The sequence below is a fragment of the Polyodon spathula genome, chromosome 3, assembly GCF_017654505.1.
Source record: "Polyodon spathula isolate WHYD16114869_AA chromosome 3, ASM1765450v1, whole genome shotgun sequence".
NCBI lineage: Eukaryota > Metazoa > Chordata > Actinopteri > Acipenseriformes > Polyodontidae > Polyodon > Polyodon spathula.
In genome coordinates, this window is record NC_054536.1 from 15948612 (window position 1) to 15970435 (window position 21824).

Consider the following 21824-nt stretch of genomic DNA (forward strand, 5'->3'; position numbering starts at 1 on the left):
AGGGATTACTGTACTGCATTTCAGACAAGGGACAGGAAAGAGGATTGTATTGATTTACAAGTAAAGAAAATTCAGACCCACAGTGTTGGATGTTAAAGTCAAGGGGCAAGGTATCCTGTGGTCTTTCCTCAGTGTGCACTTGTCGCTTTAACTTGAAGTTATAAACCATGAAAAAGAAACTTGAAAAGAAAGTTCGGTTTGGAAAATTTAATTTCCTGAAATTGTCTTAGCCTAATCGCCTTAGCCTACTCAGACTAGTAGAATGTCTACAGATAATGTAATTTCAAGATAATTATGACATTCATAACAAACAGTTTGGGATTGCAATAAATCCAAGGGTACATGAGCACAAACAGAAAATCAGCCACTATGTAATGAATGCTGTTTTTTAAAACATAAAGATAAATTTAAAGAATTTTAAAATCAGTATCTTAATCCAAGCAATATGAAGCAATCCCTATTAGCAGGATTCAAGCATTGATGTTTTAACATATATTGTCTGTCCATATTTTGTTTTCTTTATTCAAGTCATTCAGGTGGTCAACTGTACCATTAAAGCGACAGAAATAATTATAAATACAGGATTAGTAGATATATTTAATATTCTTGTGCACTAGATAGCACAGAATCTGTTTCCAAATATGCATAAAAGAAGGCGTTCAATATGTGTGAGAAACAGCTAGGGTTCCGTAGCGGCATGCAACACATGAAGACCAAACTTGAATTTCTTTCAAAATTACTCTTAAATATACACCAGATTCCCATTCATCACTTGAATCTAAACACCACTGCAAATTAAGATGTTTAAACTATGAGATCATATGCTTTAAGGAAAGAGCTGTAATAAACTTTGGCAGCCCTAACCTAGTAGCATCATTTGTTCCAACCAAACAGCAAAAGCTGGCCTATAGCAAATCTCAACCGTTTTTTCTAGTAATGAGTTCCATTAATGATGCGTTACACGGCTTTTCACAACCTGCCTATCCTGGTTTATGACGTGGCTCGCTGTAGGTACTGTATAGCTGAACTCCTATCCAAGAGGAACATGTCTGTCAGGCTCTGTTTGCATGTTCGTTTATATTGGCATAAGTCATTAATAAGCTAGTGACCAAGTAGATAAAATAAATGACTTTATACTCGACCTTTTCTTCTCTAAGACACTGCCACCCCGTTTCTCTGTTGTATGCAGTATGAAGGAGTGAAAAAGAATCATGCTGATGGTTATGAAAGACAGGCCAATGTTAAGGCATTACAGTTCAAATGTACTATTTTTTTCCCCAGCTCTGTCATCCTTCACATAGATGAGAAAATAGCTACCAGGTCAATATCTAATAATTCCATAGTTTTACCATGATAGCTTTCATGAATCAAAACCAATCTTTTCTTAATCATTTGCATCAAAACGATCTAACGCACAGGTCTCTAGTCGTTTTTTCTCCGGAAAAAGCAGGGAACACTTTTCAATGGCCGAGTGAAACCTATAAATGGACTGCAAAGGGTTAAATGTCAAGTGGGGTTTATTTTAAGCAATTCCATGTCTTTTGAAACAAAATGATGTATGAATTAGACAAACAATGAATAATTAAGATTCAGGGTATGTGAAAAAGTAAGTGAACCCCTGGTTTTATCAGCTCACTTAAGGGGATAATTAGAATCAGGTGTTTAAATAATTAGGTAGATCTTCAGGGGTGAGTTTGGGAGGCCCCACCCTATATAAAGATCAGAAACTTTGTGAGTTTGGGCTTCACCATACAGGTGTGTGGAAACACATCATGCCACTATCAAAATAAATTTCTTAGGACCTCAGAAAAAAACAGTTATTGATGCTCATCAGTCTAGAAAGGTTTACAAAAGGTTACACATTTCTAAGGATTTGGGGCTACACCAATGCGCTGTCAGACAGCTGTCTACAAATGGAGAAAGTTCAAGACCATAGTCACTCTACCCAGGAGCAGTCGTCCTACTAAAATATCTCCAAGAACAAACCGGAAAATCATCAAGGAAGTCACAAAGAACCCCAGAGTAACATCCAAGGATCTGCAGGCCACTCTCGCCTTTGGCTAATGTTAGTGTTCATGACTTAACTATCAGAAAAAGACTGAACAAGAATGGTGTTCATGGAAGGATAACCAAGAGGAAACCACTGCTAAAAAGAACATTGCTGCCCATCTGAAGTTTGCCAAAGAGAACATAGATGATCCACAAGACTTCTGGAACAATGTTCTTTGGACTTGCAAGTCAAAAGTAGAACTTTTTGGCCTCAATGAGAAACGTTATGGTTGTTGAAAACCAAACACTGCATTTGAACAGAAGAACCTCAAAACAACAGTCAAGCATGGTGCTGGGATTGTGATGGTTTGGGGCTGCTTTGCTGCCTCAGGACCTGGACTGCTTGCCATCATTGACACTACCATGAATTCTGCATTATATTAGAAGATTCTAAAGGAGAATTTCATGCCATCAGTCCGTGAGCTAAAGCTGAACCGAAAGTGGGTCCTGCAGCAAGACAATGATCCTAAACATACAAGCAGATCTACAAAAGAATGGCTGCAGAAGAAGAAATTCCGCGTTTTAGAATGGCTTAGTCAAAGTCCGGACCTAAACCCCATCGAAATGGTGTGACAGGACCTGAAGCGAGCTGTCCATGCAAGGAAGCCCTCAAATGTCACCCAGTTGAAGCAGTTCTGTACGGAGGAATGGGCCAAAATTCCTTAAAACCGATGTGAGAGGCTGACCAACAGTTACAGGAAACGCTTAGTTTAAGTCATTGCTGCTCAAGGGGTTGCCACCAGTTACTGAATCGTAAGGTTCACATACTTTTTCACACATGGATATTGAATATTGAATCATTTGTGGATAAATGTTGAAAAAGTCATGTTTTTGTGTCATTTGTTTAATCAGGTTATCTTTATCTGTTACTAGGACTTATATTAAGATCTAATAACATTTTAGGTTTGAAATATGTGAAAATCCTAAGGGGTTCACAAACTTTTTCTTGGCACTGTATTATATATATATATATATATATATATATATATATATATATATATATATATATAAACAGGAAAATGAATGACAAAAGCTTATGGTAAAAGTCAGTTCGCTTTTAGACATTTGGGCTAGATCTGAAAGCTTCAAATCGCCATAAGCGCAGTTTCTGTTCTCAGGAAAAATGCCACCATACAATTCTAATATGAGTAAGAAACAACTGGACACTGTAGAAGTTAGTCTGCAATTTCTGTAGAGGGGATGGACAAAAAAATAAGAAACATATGTCATTACACTGTCAATGGGACGTGACATGACCATGGGCAACCAAAATGACATTCCAGATTATTGCCTCAAATTATGTTCCTAATGAATCATCAGTAATTTGTGCAGATCATCCAACTAAGAGCATACTGTCCACCCTAAGGTAAAATACAGGCTTTCTATATAACTGAATACATGTCAGTGACTTACCACACCCTCACCTTCCTCTTCCAGCAACCCTCTCTTGGGTAAATCAAGCATGGGCTTTTAAATTTGTGCCTTGAGCCTGGACAATTCTTCCCTCATGAAGTGACTGGAGTGTTTTTTCTCCTGGTTTGCACAGTTCCCTGTTTGTGCATTGGAGCCCATGTAACCCACACTTATTGAACGTCAAGATTGGAATGGGGTAGAGAGGGCAACCATAATGCAGTCAAGAGCGAATGCTTTACTGTGCAGTGCTTAAATACTCCAATACCTCCACTGTCTCCCGCCGTCCACTAAATACTTTTCATCAGATAGTTTTATCCTCCTCCGCCATAGCCCACAATTGCCCAGTCAGTTTGAATTTGAGGAAAACTCTACACTTACAAGACTGCGGCGCCAATGGTTTTTCAGCATCTATTTTATTTCAATTAGAAATCTGTCATTTTTTATCGTATAAACTGGGTAATGAAAACAGAAGGTGGATAGAGTAAATCCTCACGCTGCAGACACTTCTCTTTTGAACTTGAAGATAGCAGTCAAGTAGAAAAGAAGAAAAAAAATGTAATGCCTTTAGAAAGTCTTAATGTGTCCACTGCAGAAACCAGCGTGATAATAAACCAGAATCTGGGGGTTCATAGGAATTTGTTGCCTGCATCTCATTTTGTAACCAACCACTTCAAATATATATTTTTTATTTCATTGTATGTTTTTGTCTGGATCGTGGGTGTCACTCAAGACAATCATTTCCCTCTTGCACTGTACTATTTCATTGTAGTGTACAGTACATGTGTATATATTTACATTATATATTTCTCAGTGTTTAATGCCTTGATAGATACTCTATAAAGTAAAACATATCATTTCTGTATCATTAATATGATGGCAGGAAGGAATGCACCACAAATGGTTGGAACACAGAGCAGCTGTTTTAAACAGGCAGATTGTGTTACTAGAAGCTGCTAGGGTTAATTTCAGTAAAACAAAGTGTGTATGCAGGTGATACTAACAATTGGACTTGGTTGGTCATGGATTATTTGGATTCTGGGGGGTGTGGGGGTTGGCGTGGGGTTGTATGTTTGTGTGTGAGTGTGTGTGCAGATCTCTTTGCTCCGAGGTTTGTAGATTTCCAAGGGGGGCCAGTTCTATATTTATACTCCGGATGTGTGAAGGATTTAAGGGAAAAAAAAAAAAAAAAAAAAGTATTTGGAAGTGCTGTTCCACATCACTGCCATGCTTCGCGGCAAATGCAGTCTTTTTCTTTCAGCTTTGTTTAATTCTCCTCAAGTGGTAGTGTGCTGCTGCTAAACTGTTTGCCTTTCCAATGAAGTGAGCTGTTTGTTTGAAATAGGTTGTAGAGGGTATTTAAACAAGAGGCTCAAGTAAACTTCAGAGCTGTTCAAATAAGCTGTTCTTATCGGCTACTCTGTACACAGCCTGGCCACTGCTTACCTCTGGGACGAGCAGTCAGGAAACTATGTAAATAATAAAACTGAGGGCATCGGAAGTCATTCAGATCATTTCTAGGTAATTGAATGACAATTACTGCTGTCCAGATGCATTTCAGTTTTCCAGTTCCAAGTTCTGGTCACTATGCTTTCTATTTTATTGAATAAAGGGTTTGTAGTGCTATTCACGTGGCCTTCAGTTGAATTGTATAATCTGTGGAACTGTACAGCTAAGTTGGATCCCTATATTATCTATAGCATTGTGGGCTGTACTAGCTCATCAGACGATCAAACAGCTGTCATCAGTTTAGGTTTATGCCTCCAATGAGTCACCCTGGGCTGGTGAGCAGTTTCCTTGAAATTTAAACAAATACTATAGATAGCATTTCTCAGACCAGGACCCTGAAACAGATCTTTATTACAAGAGCAGAATTTACTATTAAGGTAGTAAAAGTGCTCCTGCAGGTTTTTTTTTTCTTTTTTTTTTTTAAATAATAACAGCATTCCCCTTCTGCCTAAATGTTGTATTTGTCTAATGTATAAAGGCAGACATAGTGTAAAAATACACTATGTCTCCTCTCAGGTCCATCAGGTTTCTTAAACAAAGTTTAATGCCATTTAATTATACGACTTTTGAGTGTAGACAGTACTGAAAGATGTCATATGATTTTATTAAATTTGATCCAGTTTCACTGACAGTAAGCAATGTGATAATCTTAGAGTGGGTAGAACACTGAATCAGGCTTCCAAGTACACCTAGAGTAAGGAATGCTTGAGAGGTGGTGGGGAACTTTAAATAAGCTATTTGAAAATGACTCACTAATTTAGACTGCATTCTTTTTGCCAAGGTTTCAAGGAATACTTTGTGGGAATTGGAGAGATGCAAGTAATAAATGTTACACTATGCTGTACTTTTGTTAATATCTCATATATCATTCAGAGCTGCTGCTTAAATAAGAGAAAGTGTCACTCATACACTGTACAGCCAGCCATGGTTGACAGAGTCTCAATACTGCTCCAGTGCTCGTTGGAAGGATGGTGTACTTTTCTTAAATTGAATAAGGGCTTTAATGAATTAATGATTAATCAATGAATAACACCTGTGGGCTTTGATCGATTAAAAAATAGTTGATCAAATAATCTTGTCCAACTGAAAAATGGCGGAGGTACTTCCAAAGATATTTTATATTACCTAGATACTCAACTACCTCCCTTACTTATGCGCAAAAGATTTAGAAGTGAGTAGTTTTTCAAGATTTACGATTATACTGTAAATACAGTATAATCGTAAATCTCAAAAAACTACTCACTTCTAAATCTTTTGTAGTCATTTTTGTATTACTTTAGTATAAATACATGTTAATTTGGATTCATATGTTGTTTTTTACTGACTTTATGTGAACGAAAAGACACACATTTGCCTGTTTTCCCATTGGAAACAGTGATATTTTGAAATATCACTGTCCTGGTCACAGAAGCAAAGTGTGTGGGGAATAATAGCCATTTTCTATACTTTTGAGGCATAAGCAATTAACACTTACTACCCAGGAACAAAAATTGTGTTACATAGTGTAATCAATTAATAAGGGTCTTTTTTATTTACAGAGAAGTTACAGTAGTACACAATCAAAGGGAAATTAGAATAAATGGTAAAAAAACCTAAAAATAAATAAAAAAGGATTTCTAATACCAATAAATCCACATTTTAGAATTGCACTTGCAGTAATCTTTGCTCTAATCTCTGCTTTCTGCTCATTTGCCAACTCTGATATTACAGCTATGTTTTTTTGTCAAGACACCCTGGGTAACAGTAAAATAAACTTTTTTTTATATTTTTAAACATCGATAAAATCAGCTCAAAGCAGCTCAATCTGACACCGCTCCGTTGACTCTCAATAGAAAAACTTCTCCCAAGCTCTCTTTATATCCCATATTTTTGCGCGCAGCATGATGGAAGTCCCCTTTAAGAATCAGCAGAGTTGAGTATCTTGGTAATATAGAATATCGTTGGTACTTCTAAAGACCTTGGCAAAAGGGCTACTGGAAGATACTGTATAGGCCTACCCAATATTTCACAATATCTCAGAATGAAGAAAAAAGACTGCAACTTCCAATGTTTGGTCATCGGTGCTTTCCTTTCACAGCATTAGCTAATAGTATTTATGTGCTTTTATTTCTTTAATAAAGTAAAACAAATGCATTTAAAACAAATTCGTTGTAGGAGAGCTATTTCGTAAGAGAATGAATTTAAACAAAAACAGTTCTGCTTACAATAAATGTAATATTATTATACATCTTTGTACTTGACAGAACTCTGGAAAGTATTGCAAAAATGTTTCCTTTTTCCTGTACTAGGGGCTGCTTTTCAGTACTTATAATAATTAAAGAAATTGGTTTATTTATTTTTCATTTATTTTTGAAATTTTCAGTTTGATACAGTATTTTAGAACTAAGTACTACAGAAACATAAAGTATTATTAAATTATCTGAGTCCTGTCTTACCTTTTCAGTCCTATACAGAGTCCTACAGAAGAAACTTTTGAGTACTATAGGATGATACTTTTTTAAAGAAATCATATTGGATTCCTTATAAACCTTTTCAGTCCTTTACAGAGTCCCATAGTACCACTATAGGATTCTAAAGGACATTTTCATAAGGGTCGTACTACAAGTTTATTGTACTGTCTTAGTCGCAAATATTTTCTAACTGTCAAATTACATGAAACTATATGTATATTAAACATGGAACTATGGAACATGGAAAGCTGGAATTATGAAATATTTGCAGTAAATAGCATTATGTTAATATTTTTTATTACTTGGAATTGTCTTTCAATGCAATTTCATATCACTAGCAAACGGGTGATTAATCGATCATATGTCAGGTGAGTGAGTAATCGATTGATAGAACATGTCAAGATTAAAACCCGTAGTAAAAACACATCTGTATGATGTGGCTCAACGTGAGTGAGCTTGCATTACAAGTACACAGTTGATATAATTTGTTATAAAGTTGTTAAAACATACTGAGCACTCTCTATGGTAATCTTAGAAGTATGTCAGTTAGTGGCAGGCAGATTGTACAGTTGAATAAGCCTGAAGGGCTTTGTATGTGAGACATTGGTAAACATAAAGTTACAGCAGTGAGAAGCTTCTCTTAAAAATAATTTAGAGCCCAGAAAAAAAAGTGCTAATGTGCTATACAGTCCAGTATAAAGTGTATGAACCAGAGTTTTTTTTTTATAATGTTAATTCTTTCAGTCCAATTGATTCCATTGCTGGTGCACATTACTCTCCCTGTCTTCCATTTAGTGTGTTAGTTTGCTGACAGTAGAGTACACAGCACTTAGCAGCTGGTTTGTGGAACCATCAGTCAGGAAATTGTATGATAAATAGTAGGTAGCCAGGTTTAGTGGCACATTGTTCTGCTTCAGCAGTTTTAGCCTGACTTTGGAAAAGTCATCATGCAGCATTTTGTCAGAGGTTAAAGGGGGAGACGGCGTTACACTGATAACTTATTACACAGATCCTTGAGTTATGATGTCCAGCAGATGTATTGTTCATGTGTAAATAATAAACTGTGAGATGCGTAGTTATGCTGGGAGTGGGGATCTGCAGGTTTGTGCAAACGTATCCCTTGCAGTCTTATTTGCCAGTGATGAAATACATTGCACTGCTTGGAAAACTACTGCACGCATGCCCTACAGCTTGCAACAATTGAGAAACACTTAAATGCATTATTAAGAAATGCATTATTAAGCACTGTCAAATCTCTCTCTTAAGTTCATTATAAACTGCACCTATAAGTACAGATTAGACCATTGGAACTTACATAAAAAAGTTAAATAGATATCTTGTATTTCTATAGTTGTTTCAGATAATGCAGGCACTTACACTCAATACTTTTCATAATAATATTATTCTAGTTATGTTTTACATTTTCTTAAGTATAAAAGGTTTCTTGCCTTTTGAAAACTTATGTGGATATTTAGGCATATATTCAAACACCCAGTCAAAACATTCTGAGGTAAGACTGTGAAAGACTTAGACCCTGGCTCTAAATTAGATTGTCAATTTATATCTTTATGCTCTATATCTCTTAAGTTATTGACAGCAGAAATGTAACCATGAGGTGGGTGTTGCATTTAAAATTGATCTTCATTGGAGCCCCCAGCTATTTTTAAGTGATCCTATTATTTAAAAATGTGACCCACCTGCAAACCAGTAATTAAATCCCCATAAAATGTGAATGAAAAATAATTATTCAGGGAGATAATATTTGGAACACAATAACAATGCAACCATGCAACCATAAGTCTTCCCATTCGGCCCTTTGGCTGCAGTGGTTAATATGATCCCATACTTGTCGATGATAACCATGTAAATAAATATTTAATAAATATATCATGTTTAAAAATGTGCAGTTATTCTGTACTTTGAGGTTTTAGACTTTCCTCATGATGAGACTGATAATGTCTGCCCCTCTGATGTCAGCAGTAGAACACAGTATCAGATATAATAAAATCTGAAAAGAGTTTATCTACTGTACAGATCTGTTTTTTTTTGGGCCATGAACTTTTTGTGATCATCAGTACTTTCTTGTTATGAGTTTCATTAGTTTGGTACTGAGCCTTGGTCATGTGAAAAACATATTTATATCTAAAAATATCATAATGCTCTAACTAGAATACAAACTGTTTAGTAAGAGTGGATTATGATTCTAAAAGTGTAACGTCCTTCTAAAAACTATTTACATATAGATTGTGATTAGGTGCACCACTCCTTAGTTCGAACAGGTTTAAGAGTATGTATGTATAGACTGTTTGCAATTCATCTGTTGCCTTCTTCTAACCAAAATGTTCCTTAGCTTATCCACATTTAATATAATAATTCTGTAAGTAAAGACTGTTTTTTTTTTTTTTAATCTTTTTCATTGTTAAATAATTACTTTTGTAGAAACTGGTATTACTCTGCCTCCAATTTGTGCAGCATCTTTAAAGTTCGCCTTTAAAATTAGAACAGCAAAAGTAATCTTTGCACACACTGCCTTGAGAGCGTTTAGTCCAATTGACTTTGAATGTCACTTTGAACTGCTCAGTGAATTGGGTGTTACTGTCAGAGTAATTAAAGAAATTAGGCGTCCAGATTTAGACAAAGCAATTCTGAATTTGTTACTGCCGTTATGAGCATAGCTTGACATCTGGAATTCAGTTTCTTCCTGTACGTTTGTCTATATAAGTTTGTTAAACAGTAAATAAATTACAGTGAGCCAACATTCACTTTTATGAGATTCTTCAATTGAAATGGTGAACAATGGCCTTCAGTTCTTAACAACTGAAATTTCTCAGCTAAATTTAAATTGTACCAACAGTGTGCATTTTAGATTTATTCCTCCACTGAGGCCTTTTAAAAAGGAGTTTGGTCCTTGTGGCACCAGGAAATATGGAGTGATGACAGGCATGCTAAACACCCTGAGCATTGGTAGGCCCGTGGGCATTTCAAATTGTCTTCAGTCCATTCCCAGCCATTGTAGAATTAGGCTTATTTTTATTTTAGAAAACTTGTTTAGTTTGGATTGAGCTGCAGAAAGAAGGATCTGTGTGAATCTTACTTTTTTTGTTTTCTCATTTCCAGCCCCACCACATCTTTTCCCAGCCTTCCACCCTCCTGTTCCAATTGATGCCAGGCATCACGAGGGCCGCTACGTGTACGAGCCGTCTCCTGTCCCTCCGCTGCATGTGTAAGTATTATTTTGCAGCCAGTGTTTTTATTTGGCAAGAGGCTGTATTTTATCCTTTTTTTAAAAACTCAAGTGCTTAGATATTCAGTCAGATGTAGGGTGGGGTGGATGGTGAAGACATTTAGAGCAAAGGCAGTGCTTTCATTAGGCATTTCTTAATAAGTAAAGCAGAGTAGGTGTAATGTCAGTCAATGGTAGCCAGTTGAGAGATTTAAAATTATCACAACTGTGGCCGGAAGAGAGCTCCAGGGCAGACCTTATAGTCCTTTTATAGTGCAGGCCTGGTCTGCACAGACGGGAATGGTGTGTGGATGAGAAGGGAAGCCTGCATGATTAAAAAGTGCCCTCTGTACCTTAAATGACTTTTCTAAAAAGCCTCAGCTCCTTGACATCTCTGCTACAGCACCAATGTGTGTTTCTGCATTGATGAGTTTCTGGGGTGTGCTTTGAGTAGCTCCTCCACAAGTGGGCTACTAATAACAGGCTGAAAAAAGGAGAGAAAAAAGTATTCTAGCTGTAGTACACTGTTCGGCTCTCTGAGCTGTGGAGAGAAAGAAACAGGGAAAGAAGCAACGGGTGATACTGTGTTTGATATTCTTCATCGTTATATTTCATTATGCGGTGTCATATCTTTTCTGAGTGACTGTTACTAACAGTAATGAATTTTTTATGCTACATTTTCCCAGTCCCCCTCCTCTGCATTTAGAAGCAACGGGTGATTGATGGCAATGTCACCATAACAAAATGGCAAATGTAATTTAGCATTTAGCTTACAAGGAGATAATAGAGGAAACATGCTAGGGAACATGGGGTATGGAAACATTAAACAAACATGCACTGTGCATCAGTCTGCAGAGGCTTCATAAGATTGCAGTGTAGGTGTTGAAAGTTTTTTAATTGGTTAACCATTTATTAAAGTTATGTGAATATTTTATTTGACGATGTGTCTACTACTGAATGTAAGCATTGCCAGCATTGTGACTGCAGTTATATTTTCTCAAATTAGTGCTTTTCACTTATTTTGTGCCTATTTCCACATAAGATTCTGGTTTAGAACACTTTTTGCTAAATATTCCAGCAGTTCCACATTTCAGTAGAAAATATCGACAGTCCTCCATAAAGAATTCCAATAACAAAATATTGTTTAATTTGAAGAAGACTGATTAAATCGATAACCAATACTTTGTAAAGCAAGAAAAGACAGTATATACTAGTGTTTTAACAGTTAGTTTTAATTTACTTTTGACACGTCAGTATATTTCACCTTATTTATATGTAATTATCATCTGGGCTTATGCTGACATAACTTTATCATACTTTGCAATTAGATTTCCAAGACACGTGTCCTGTTGTGCGTGCAGTAGGTCATATGGAATAAATTGAAGATGCACGTCAGAAAGGAGTCAAAAGATTTCAATTAAAGCATAAAAATCAAATGATAAAAATAATGAAATTATAAGTCAATAAATATATAAAAGACATTTTGAATTCTTACATGATCTGAATAAATGTGACACCTGCTACTCAACCTCTTTAATTCAGTTAGGTACTTCAGAGTCCCAGGCTGCAGTGAGGGTCATTGAACTGCTTCAGAAGTAACACAGTAACACAGAAATACTTGCATATGCCAATACATTTGTAAACTACTAGTACTGAATTTGGTGTATATTTCACATGTTTTATTTGCCATGGGGTACATATACACATATGTGCAAAGGCATCCCCACAGATATTTAGAAAAATGAGCATACTTATATAGTAAAACAAAAAAGAGGGCACAGAAGCTTTATGTTTTAATAACTTCCCAGTGTGGTTTGTAAAATTGCCCAAAGATTGAGGAAGGGGATCGTTCATTTGTATTTTATAATTCCTGTTTTTCTACGCTCCTAAGCAGTACTTTATGTTACGCGAGGCAATGTAAAATTGGATCCCTTGTTGAAGGACTTGGCACTTGTGTTTAATCGTGTCTTATAATCACTTGTCACATCGAGACAATAAAAAGAAGAAAATCACAGATAATAATACTGAGCTAGATATTTCGATGGCAGTCTGCATATTTGCAACGATTCGTTAATGCCAGTATGATTACATATGTACTGAGGGGGGAAAAAAATGAAATTGTTTAAGACACGTTCTCCTTAGTGAACAGAATTAATCGTTATTAACACTCTTAAATATGTGCCTAAGTACACATCTAATATTATTGCAATACTTTCCTGAGCAGTTCCTCATTACTGAGGTGTAATTACAGTTCATATTCGCCTGGAGGTTTGTAATAAATCTGTGCTACAGTCTCTGGTACACATTAAAGCAGAAGTGGGCATTTATGTTCAGAGAAACTTGTGATTGTGCGCTCAAGTAATATTGATATATATATATATATATATATATATATATATATATATATATATATATATATATATATATATATCATATAGCATAATATGAACATGTCATATCCTATTATTTAAAAATCTAATTGAAACATGTTTATTTATTTATTACCCTCCTCTTTAGATAAAGCATCGTACGTTAGGGTATCAGCGATATGAGGCAGAATTAAATTAAAAGCTCATAAAATGAAATATGTCCTGTATTAGCTGTTTGACACTTAATTTGCTTCTGAATGAGGGGAGGAAATCACAAATGAAGTGTCCTTTGTTTTTCCAAGCATGCCCTATTAGGCATTAGAAGAACTGCAATTACAGCCCAATAATAATCTGCAACCTTACGCATATATATTCTAGTGTGGCATTTTACGTGACAGGAAGAGAAAAAAAGTATTGTTGTTTCATTGTTTTAGTACTGGTTTATGGTTTAGTTTTTTGCAGTCTTTAAAAGAAAAATAAATCACATACTTAGGGGAAAAAATCATTATTTGCATTAATTTGTATCCAAATGAAAAGACGTACACAAGTCTTGCTGTACTACTACTACCTCGACTACGACGACTACAACTACGACTGTGACTACTACTACTAATAATAATAATAAAAAGAAGAAGAAATTGTAAACAGATTTCATAAAGCATGTTCATTAACCCTCCAGATCATCAAGAGAGACATGTTAACTATGTTTAGAAAAAAAATATGGCATTACTGAAGTTTAATTGCTAAAAAAACGAAAGAAAACAAAAAAACAGCAAACAAAAAACAAAAAAAATCTACAGTTTCCCATTTTAGGTAATGATTGGTTTGTAAAACTTGCAAAAGTAAAACGGTGTAATCACTGTACAAGTACTGATTGAAATATCTAGCTCTGTCATCAGTGGTAAAGAAAACGGCCTGTAAATGTATTGTGTGTTTGAAGGGCTGGGCCATTGCTCCTTGGCTGAAATTCCTCTGTTCTTTGTGCTATAGTCAGCAGTACTAGTTGAGTGAGCAGATATTGACTGGAGGTATTCACATTCAGTGAACCAGAATCAAGCCAACTCTATAGAGGCTGCTGTCAAACCTGTTGCAGTGGTCTTGTGAGGTACTGAACTGTAACAGTGCCCTTCAAATACAATGCACTTACTCTGGGCCTGGAAAAGTCTCCAAGCTTCAATGCATACAGTGCAAGTGCTGTGTTTTAATAAAACAGGGATGTTAGTTACCTGAAATCTTCCCTTATGACTGAGACACAGTATCTTTGCTCCATCCTCCTTTTTATTTATTTATTTAAAAAAAAATGCTTTGAAGAGGTGTCTTTCAGTCAGGCCCATTGTCTGAGGCTCAGTGACTAGAAGTCTGGTTTAATTTGGAACCTTTGCTTTCCTCAAATCACCAGTGTATTGTAGCAGTTATTAACTTAAAACTGAAACAAACAGAAGAATATAAAAGAAAGTTAATTATCATTTCCCACATTAGTTTATGTCTAATTCTTCAGTCATCATCACTTATTTTTAAAGAAGCGATCATGCCTATCATATATAAATGTACTAAGCAATGCTAAACATTTTTTATAGCTGTAAATAAAACTAAGTAGTATTTTTTTTCTATGAATGCACAAAGATTAGGATCTTTTTTTTTTTTAGCTCAATAAAATCTTATTGTGCCGAAAAAACGGTTCTAATCCTAAAACGAGGAATTAAAAAAAAAAAACCTTTCTAACGTCAATCAACATCTCAGAGCAGACATGGAAGGGCACGTTCATTTGTGGTAACGTAAGAGCCTTTCCGGGCAGTAAGCCAGAATAAAGAAACGTCTTTTCGACTAGCTTAGTAGTAAGGGATAAGGGTGGAAAAGAAGGTCAAATCTGTTGAAGTGTTGCTTTATTCTAATTTAATAAACTTTTGTCTTCGTATTAAAGAATAAAAACTGTAATTCATCCTATATACCTTCAGCAGAATTCCTGAGATCTGGATTTCCAAAGCAAAGTTCATCCTGTAAAACCATGTGTTGATTCATTTCCCTGAGTTGTGTTTATACAGCTGCTACTATTAGGTTTGACCTTTAAGTATTAAAATGTACTTTATTGAATGAGTCGTGCAGCTGAATGCAACATGCCTACAGAAATTACCTTAACTAAAGCAGACCTGTGTTGATTGCATGCGCAGCAAGTTTGCAATATCAAAAAAGAAGTGCATTTATACAGGTTTAAATGGCATATTTAATGTGAAGAAAATAAGTACCAGTTCGACAATCCCGGTTGCTGTGCCAAGAAATAGTTTTCTTGCCAAAAATGACCAAAGCCACTTCTGCTTTATGCAGGCTCAATTAAAAATTAACTAAAAGCATTATTCAAAGTCTTTAAGTGTGACTTTTGGGGGGTATAAGCTCCAATATTATTTACATAAACACTTGTCATAGAGCCTAAACTAAGCATTTGATGTAGTGCACATTTAGCATGAAGACAGTTTAATCTTGACACCTCTTTCCAGATGGAAAGCTTTGGATGCTTGAACACTCGACAGACTCAAAGGAAAAATTCACAAAGTTTATCAGCTCAAATAAGCGGTACACACACATGCACACACACACACACACACACACACACACACACACACACACACACACACACACACACACACACACACACACACACACACACACACACACACACACACACACACACACACACACACAGATATGTATGCTTGTTAAAAGTCTCCTTTGATGAGGTTTTCTTTTTGGTATATTCATCCAGTGTATTCAAGCATTAGAAGTGCCCGTATTTGAGGGCTTTTGTTTTCTTTGTTAAGCTGTTTATTTTGCTTTCTTCCCACGCGGCTCCCTGGCCTCACTCTGACAATTGCTTTTCTGCATGAATTCCATTCCTCAGGGCCACAAGCCTCCTAATTCATCCAACCGATTTGCTCCTGCCTGCATGATTAGTCCTTAACTCAAAGTCGCAGGTAGCCCAGGCAGGGGCAGTCCACTCACTAACTGCCTTTAACACGAGGGAGCCAACTACATTGTTAACCCCATTAGTGCATAGGGCACTGCTTCATTCTAACTTAATGAAGATGCATTAAAAAGAAAATGTGTTGCTTTTGTAACTGGCATATACTGCATGACAGTGGTGTAATGCCTTAATAAAGGAGCTCAGTTGATAACCTATTTAAAAGTATATCTTCCCCTTTTTATCACTGTGGAGTATTACATACTGATATTCATACATACCTTATTAATTTTTAAAAAAATATAATTATATGTATTTTATTTATCACCAGCAGCTTCCTAAACCTGCAGCTAATACAAATATTTCTGTCTCAACATTTAAAGATAAACAATGCAATTTGATACTGCCAAAAGGAGCCAACCATCATGTCCTAATGCATATTGTTGATTTTGTTTTTAAACTGGGCCTAACATTTTGAATTAATTGGCCTACTATTATTTAGGGGGAAAAAAATGATCCTATAAATTGATCAAATTAAAAAAAAAAAAAAAAAAAAAAAATGTTGTTCAAAGGCTTGACATAGGTGAACACAGCTCTCAAAATGGAAACTGGTCTAAAACAAAAAAGACCATGAAACGAGTTAGTTGTAAGACTAGAACGAGCCAGGCCTAACTCATAAAGGAGGCTTGTATGGAGCTGGAACTGAAGCAAGGTACTAATTAATGCTGTAAAACCATGTGGAACATATCTGCTTCTCTTCTTAAGTAAAAAAAAAAAAAAACACAAGGGCCTCATGTACAAAGGCGGACAGAGAACTATGTGTTTTAACCATTATAAATTAATACAATAAATATAAAGGATTCCCCCAGAAAGACCTGTTTATTTAATTTCCAGGATGCCCTGCAGGCAGAAAAAAAAAAAATCGCAAGCATAAAAACACAAAACAGTAGGTTCAAAGATCAGTGGAGTGTGTTCAGCCTTTAAAGATGTCTCAGGAAAAACAAAAGTAAACAGTTTTACCCTGGTGCTCCCTGGGGTATCTAGAAACTGTCTGGCTAATTTGAAGATTTTTCAGATCATTCGCTTTAACATCATGAGTTTGAGTTATACCATATATGCCACCCTACACCCTAAAATACATGTTTGAAAATCTTTAATAAACAAGCCAAAGCACTCATTGGAGAGTTGCTTGGGAACAGGACGTGGTTGCTGCTGTTTTCATTTTGCATCTGGAGAATCCTCCATTTGCTGAAGAAGTAAAAGAGCACAGGTCACTTGTAAAGTCAGGTTTTTTTTTTCCCCCTTGCGAATGCAGAGGACAGCCACTCACAAGGCGAGACCTCATGATTAATGATGTTTATTCTTGACAGAAGCTTCCTTTATTTATCTGCAGTGCAGCTTTACTGATATTATCAGTCACCTGAATGAAAAATATTCAGTCATACCAATTTTGCAGTATAAATTGAGTAGAGTCACTTTTTCTTCTCTATCTCAGTGCCTTATCATCTACACAGTAATTTTCTAGCAGGGTTTGTGATATGGAGAGGCAGGATTTAGGTGTATTTGACACAAAGCCTCTTCAATTTTCACTAAAAAGTAGGGGCCTTCTCTTAGTAATGTGTGAAGAAAACTATCTTATCCAGGCAATTTCAGGATTTATGGAGATTCGAAAAAAATATGTTTTTCTCATTCTTAATACAAAACTGGGATATACTTTTTCACTTTATTTATGGACCTGGATAAAGCAATACAATTTACAGTACAGTGCATATTAAAAAATTAAGTACAAAGTATAACTAGAAGAAAGATTTAATGTTTGAGGCAAAATGCATATAATTACAGAGGTCCCTAAATACTAAACAAGATGTACTTTTCGAACATTACTCTCAGGAGTCACATTAACCTCGTTTTCGCATCCCAGTGCAAACGATCCTGGAGGAAAAACACTGCATTTGTGTCCTGGTCTCTGGTTTTAACTTTTGAAAGGTGTGTGCAATTCAGTGTTGTTTTTGAATTAAAATTAAAGTTGAACTATGTAATTATTCCCATATGAAAGCCTCTTATTACACACCAGCACAATTGGTATTAGAAAAAGTACATTTAGTTGTAAACTAGTGGTTTATAATTCTAAACACTGACAGCATTATGTATTGCAAAGCATTACAAGATTGAAAAATCTTGTGTTGCGCTTTGATAAATGGGATGGGCAAATAAGATAAGTTAGGAGGGTTTTGTCTGTCCTGGGGAGTGGATCTTATCTGCAACTGACAGCAGAAGTATCTTCAGACACATCTTATTTTTCTGTAAAAAAAAAAAAAATGCTCTTAGCATTTAACCTGTGTCCAGGAAAAACAAAAAATGTGTGGCTGTGGCTATAGTAGTGGTTAGCATAGCAAAGACATCTTTATTAAGATGAGTGTTTTTTTATACTAAAAGTGACCTTAAAGAGTCTTCTCTGTCTTTACCTTTTTAATACTGATAGAAGCCCAAGCTGTTGTCCTTTAGGGCTCCAGGAATTTCAAGCATCCTGCAGTATATTAAAATGGATTCTTGCTTTGAAGATGTACTAATCATATTTATTTTAGTTAAGGAATAGGTACTCTTGACTTGTGGCTTTGAATAGCTGATAAAACAGTCTACTGGTGCAAAATTAACCCCTCACCATTTAGCAGTTTAGAGTGTATGCACTAGACATATTTCACTTTTACTGCGAAACATTAATAATTCAACCCTCAAGATTCCCTTATTACAAACACAAATGACAAAAAAAATAGTCTTTGATAAGGCATGTGATTACAGCTCAGCGAGTATTCGTCAGTGCTGAAGGTAGTAGCCTAGCTAAACCTTGCTATGAATGGGTGCGCATGGTGTCTAAAAAGTCCTAAATACACAGGCACGATTAACGCTAGCTGCATCATTCTGTTGTGTACCAAACACTGTTTTTCTTGTGAACTGTCAGGCTTGAGGAGTTTTCCACTGAGAACTGCAGATTATAGTTGTTATGGGAAGTTCAAATAATGATCAATATAAATAAAGGTTTGCTTTATAACCATGATCAAGTGTGAAATACAGGCGGATGGATGAACGGACAGACAGACACCTCCAAATTTATCCAGAATCTGTTACTTGTGTTAAATGTATGCTAAATAATGTACATACCAAGTTCCATGACAATTGTATAAACTGTGCTCCAGATATATGCAGAAATATACAAGGGACATACAGATGGACGGATGTATGGACAGACACAGACAGATATATGGAAACAATGTGAAGTGTAACATACATGCAAATGTACGACATTACAATGCCTTCACTATAAACCCTATGCAGGGGATTTCATCCCCAGCGGGGATAATAAAGCTAAATTGTGCATAACATACAGCGATAGGCTTTGTCAATCTAAATATGTTCTCTAACTGTTGTTCAAGATAAACAAATAGAGAAATGAATGTACATATGTAGAAATAGTTTGACACTAGTACAACTGAAAAATAAATAGGTATGAATAATAAACAGCCAATTTGTTTTTCATGTATGTAGATTTAAAAGTTTATTCTCTGGCTAGGGCAGACTCTAAAATTGTCATAGGAAAACACATTGCTACTGTCCGAGAATCTGCGGGGGAGAAATGGGCAACCAGCAGTAGAAACCTGTGAAGTTCAGCACGTTAATTGTTATTAAGACATGTGATATTGAGTGCGTAACAACCAAATGCTGCAGTCTCTTCATGCAGAACACGGACAGTACAGAAGTCAGCATGAAGTTGGTGGTGCACTTGTTTGACTACGTAGTTATAAAGCCTCACTCTCTTCTAATCAGTCATCATCTAAAACCAATCAGCACACAAGCCGACACAATCATTCATCCCAGGAGTCATTTCTGAGCCGGGCTCTGTAATGGTCGAACAACACATTAGTCAATGCGATAAGGACCTGTGACACGTGGAGAGAATACCTCTTATTCTCACGACACACTCAAGAAATGCGGACAAATGTTAAACAAATGTTTATTTGATGAGATGGCTTAGCAGCATGAAGTGTGAGGCGAGGACCACTGAAGTGTGGGTGTGTGAAAGACCTGCAGCTCGCCCTGGAAGTGCAGTGTCCACACATTAACACAGTGACATGTGAGTCCAGCACTTCAAGAGGTTGCAGTTGGCAAGTGTGGGGGAGAACAAAGGGGGGCAATAACCCTTCCACCTTTCAGCAAGCAGTTTGTTACGTTGACACCCAACTGGGTATACATTAGCCTGATACTGGCAGCATAAACTTGTTCGACTTGACAGGCTTTTTTCCTGTGGAAAGTATTGTTAACCTGCAGTAGTCTCTGGGATGTTTCCATTCTTTCTTATAAATGTTTATTTAATTTTAGCTAAACTACCGCAAAATGCTGCCAGTTATATAATATATAAGGCATCGTATGTGCAGGTATGTTACATAGCTGCTTCAAAATACTGCGTTTTCTGAGGCCTGCCTTCCTCACTGTTTACCTTGGTCTAGAAATACATGGTGACCTAATTTAATGTTTTAAACATGTTCCAGGGCACTTAGCACAGTTCCTGACAGTTTCTTTACAAAAGCGAAAGATGTGAAGGAAACCAACTTCACTGTCTAACACAGAGAGTGAACAGGGAAAATTCCTGTGAACTGAAGAAGCATGTGCAAATCTGGAGGAAAAGCAATTCAAAAGGATTTTATTCTTTGGCCAGGACAAACAGTTTGAAGCGCTTTCTCCACAAGCTGCTCTTATTGCTTCTTCAGTTCAAGGGAAACTGGGGGGTGTTTACTTGTAAGTTTAAGTTTGAAATATGCCGTGTTTGTGTAACTGAAGAGAAAACATTTAAGTTGAAAGTAAATATGAAAATAAGCATGTTTTATGTGTGCAGATTTTGATGACCAAGATAAAAAGAAAACACTGCTACTCCTAGCTGTTTTAATTATTACAGAAATTAGTTTACAGGCTTTAAAATAAGAAAAGTATATTCTGTATTATTCTGTGTAATATTTTTAGCTAAGCCACAGATAGCTATTTTAAAAATTGGGTCGTTGAAAAAACTGCCCATTTAAGTTGTGTGTGAAGAGCTATAACCATGTAAAGGAGCATCATTTAATATTCAATACAAACTTCATACTGTTCTACAGCATGTATTTTTAATGGTCTAACATAAAATATAAAGACTGTTTCTTTTCATGGTACAGCCTTAATCTCTGTGGTTAGACACTTGACGTATTATGCAGAGGCTTTGCTGCAATGCCGATTTATGATTAAATATCAAGGTACTGTGTGAACTGTGACATTTTATTACACTAACAAGATGGATGAAATAGCAATAGTAAAGTAGGCTATATCTCGTTGCTGCCTCAGGTGGTGGCTAGCATTTTTATTTTATTTTCCTGACAAAGAGAATAGCAGGAAAACTTACAGGTGCAGTATTCCTTTTTTATATCAAATTATACTTTTTTTTGCTCCCTGTGCCACTTGGTGGCATAAGGGATTAGTAAAGGCTGAGCTGGACTTGCATGCTGAGTCTCACTGTTGTAGCCTTCCAGGTCCATTATCTCAAAAATGAGCTTAAAGACTTCTCCCAAAGCATTTTTTCCCAGCCTTGTCAACAGGTTCTAGTGCTGGTTCTTCTTTGAGCTCCGTGCCTGCTCTGAGTTTAACCCCCTGTCCAGGAATCAAACCTCTTACCCATCATTTCAAAGAGACCTGTGGTATCTACTGAGGCAGTTCATTCATTCATTCATTCATTCATTCATTCATTCACGTAATGCATTCTGCAGTCAAGGATCACTCTAAGCTAAGCAAAGACCTATTCTGTCACACACACACACACACACACACACACACACACACAC

The 21824-nt window shown here is 36.2% G+C and overlaps 1 protein-coding gene across 2 annotated transcripts in view; it reads left to right on the forward strand.

The window, feature by feature from the left end:
- The window catches only part of LOC121312770 (transcriptional activator GLI3-like), a 114599-nt gene that overhangs the window by 49616 nt on the left and 43159 nt on the right, over positions 1-21824 (forward strand). For both annotated transcript variants that reach the window (XM_041244515.1, XM_041244516.1), the window contains one exon: positions 10536-10641. In XM_041244515.1, the coding sequence (XP_041100449.1) occupies positions 10536-10641 (106 nt within the window). The remainder of the gene's footprint in view (positions 1-10535; positions 10642-21824) is intronic.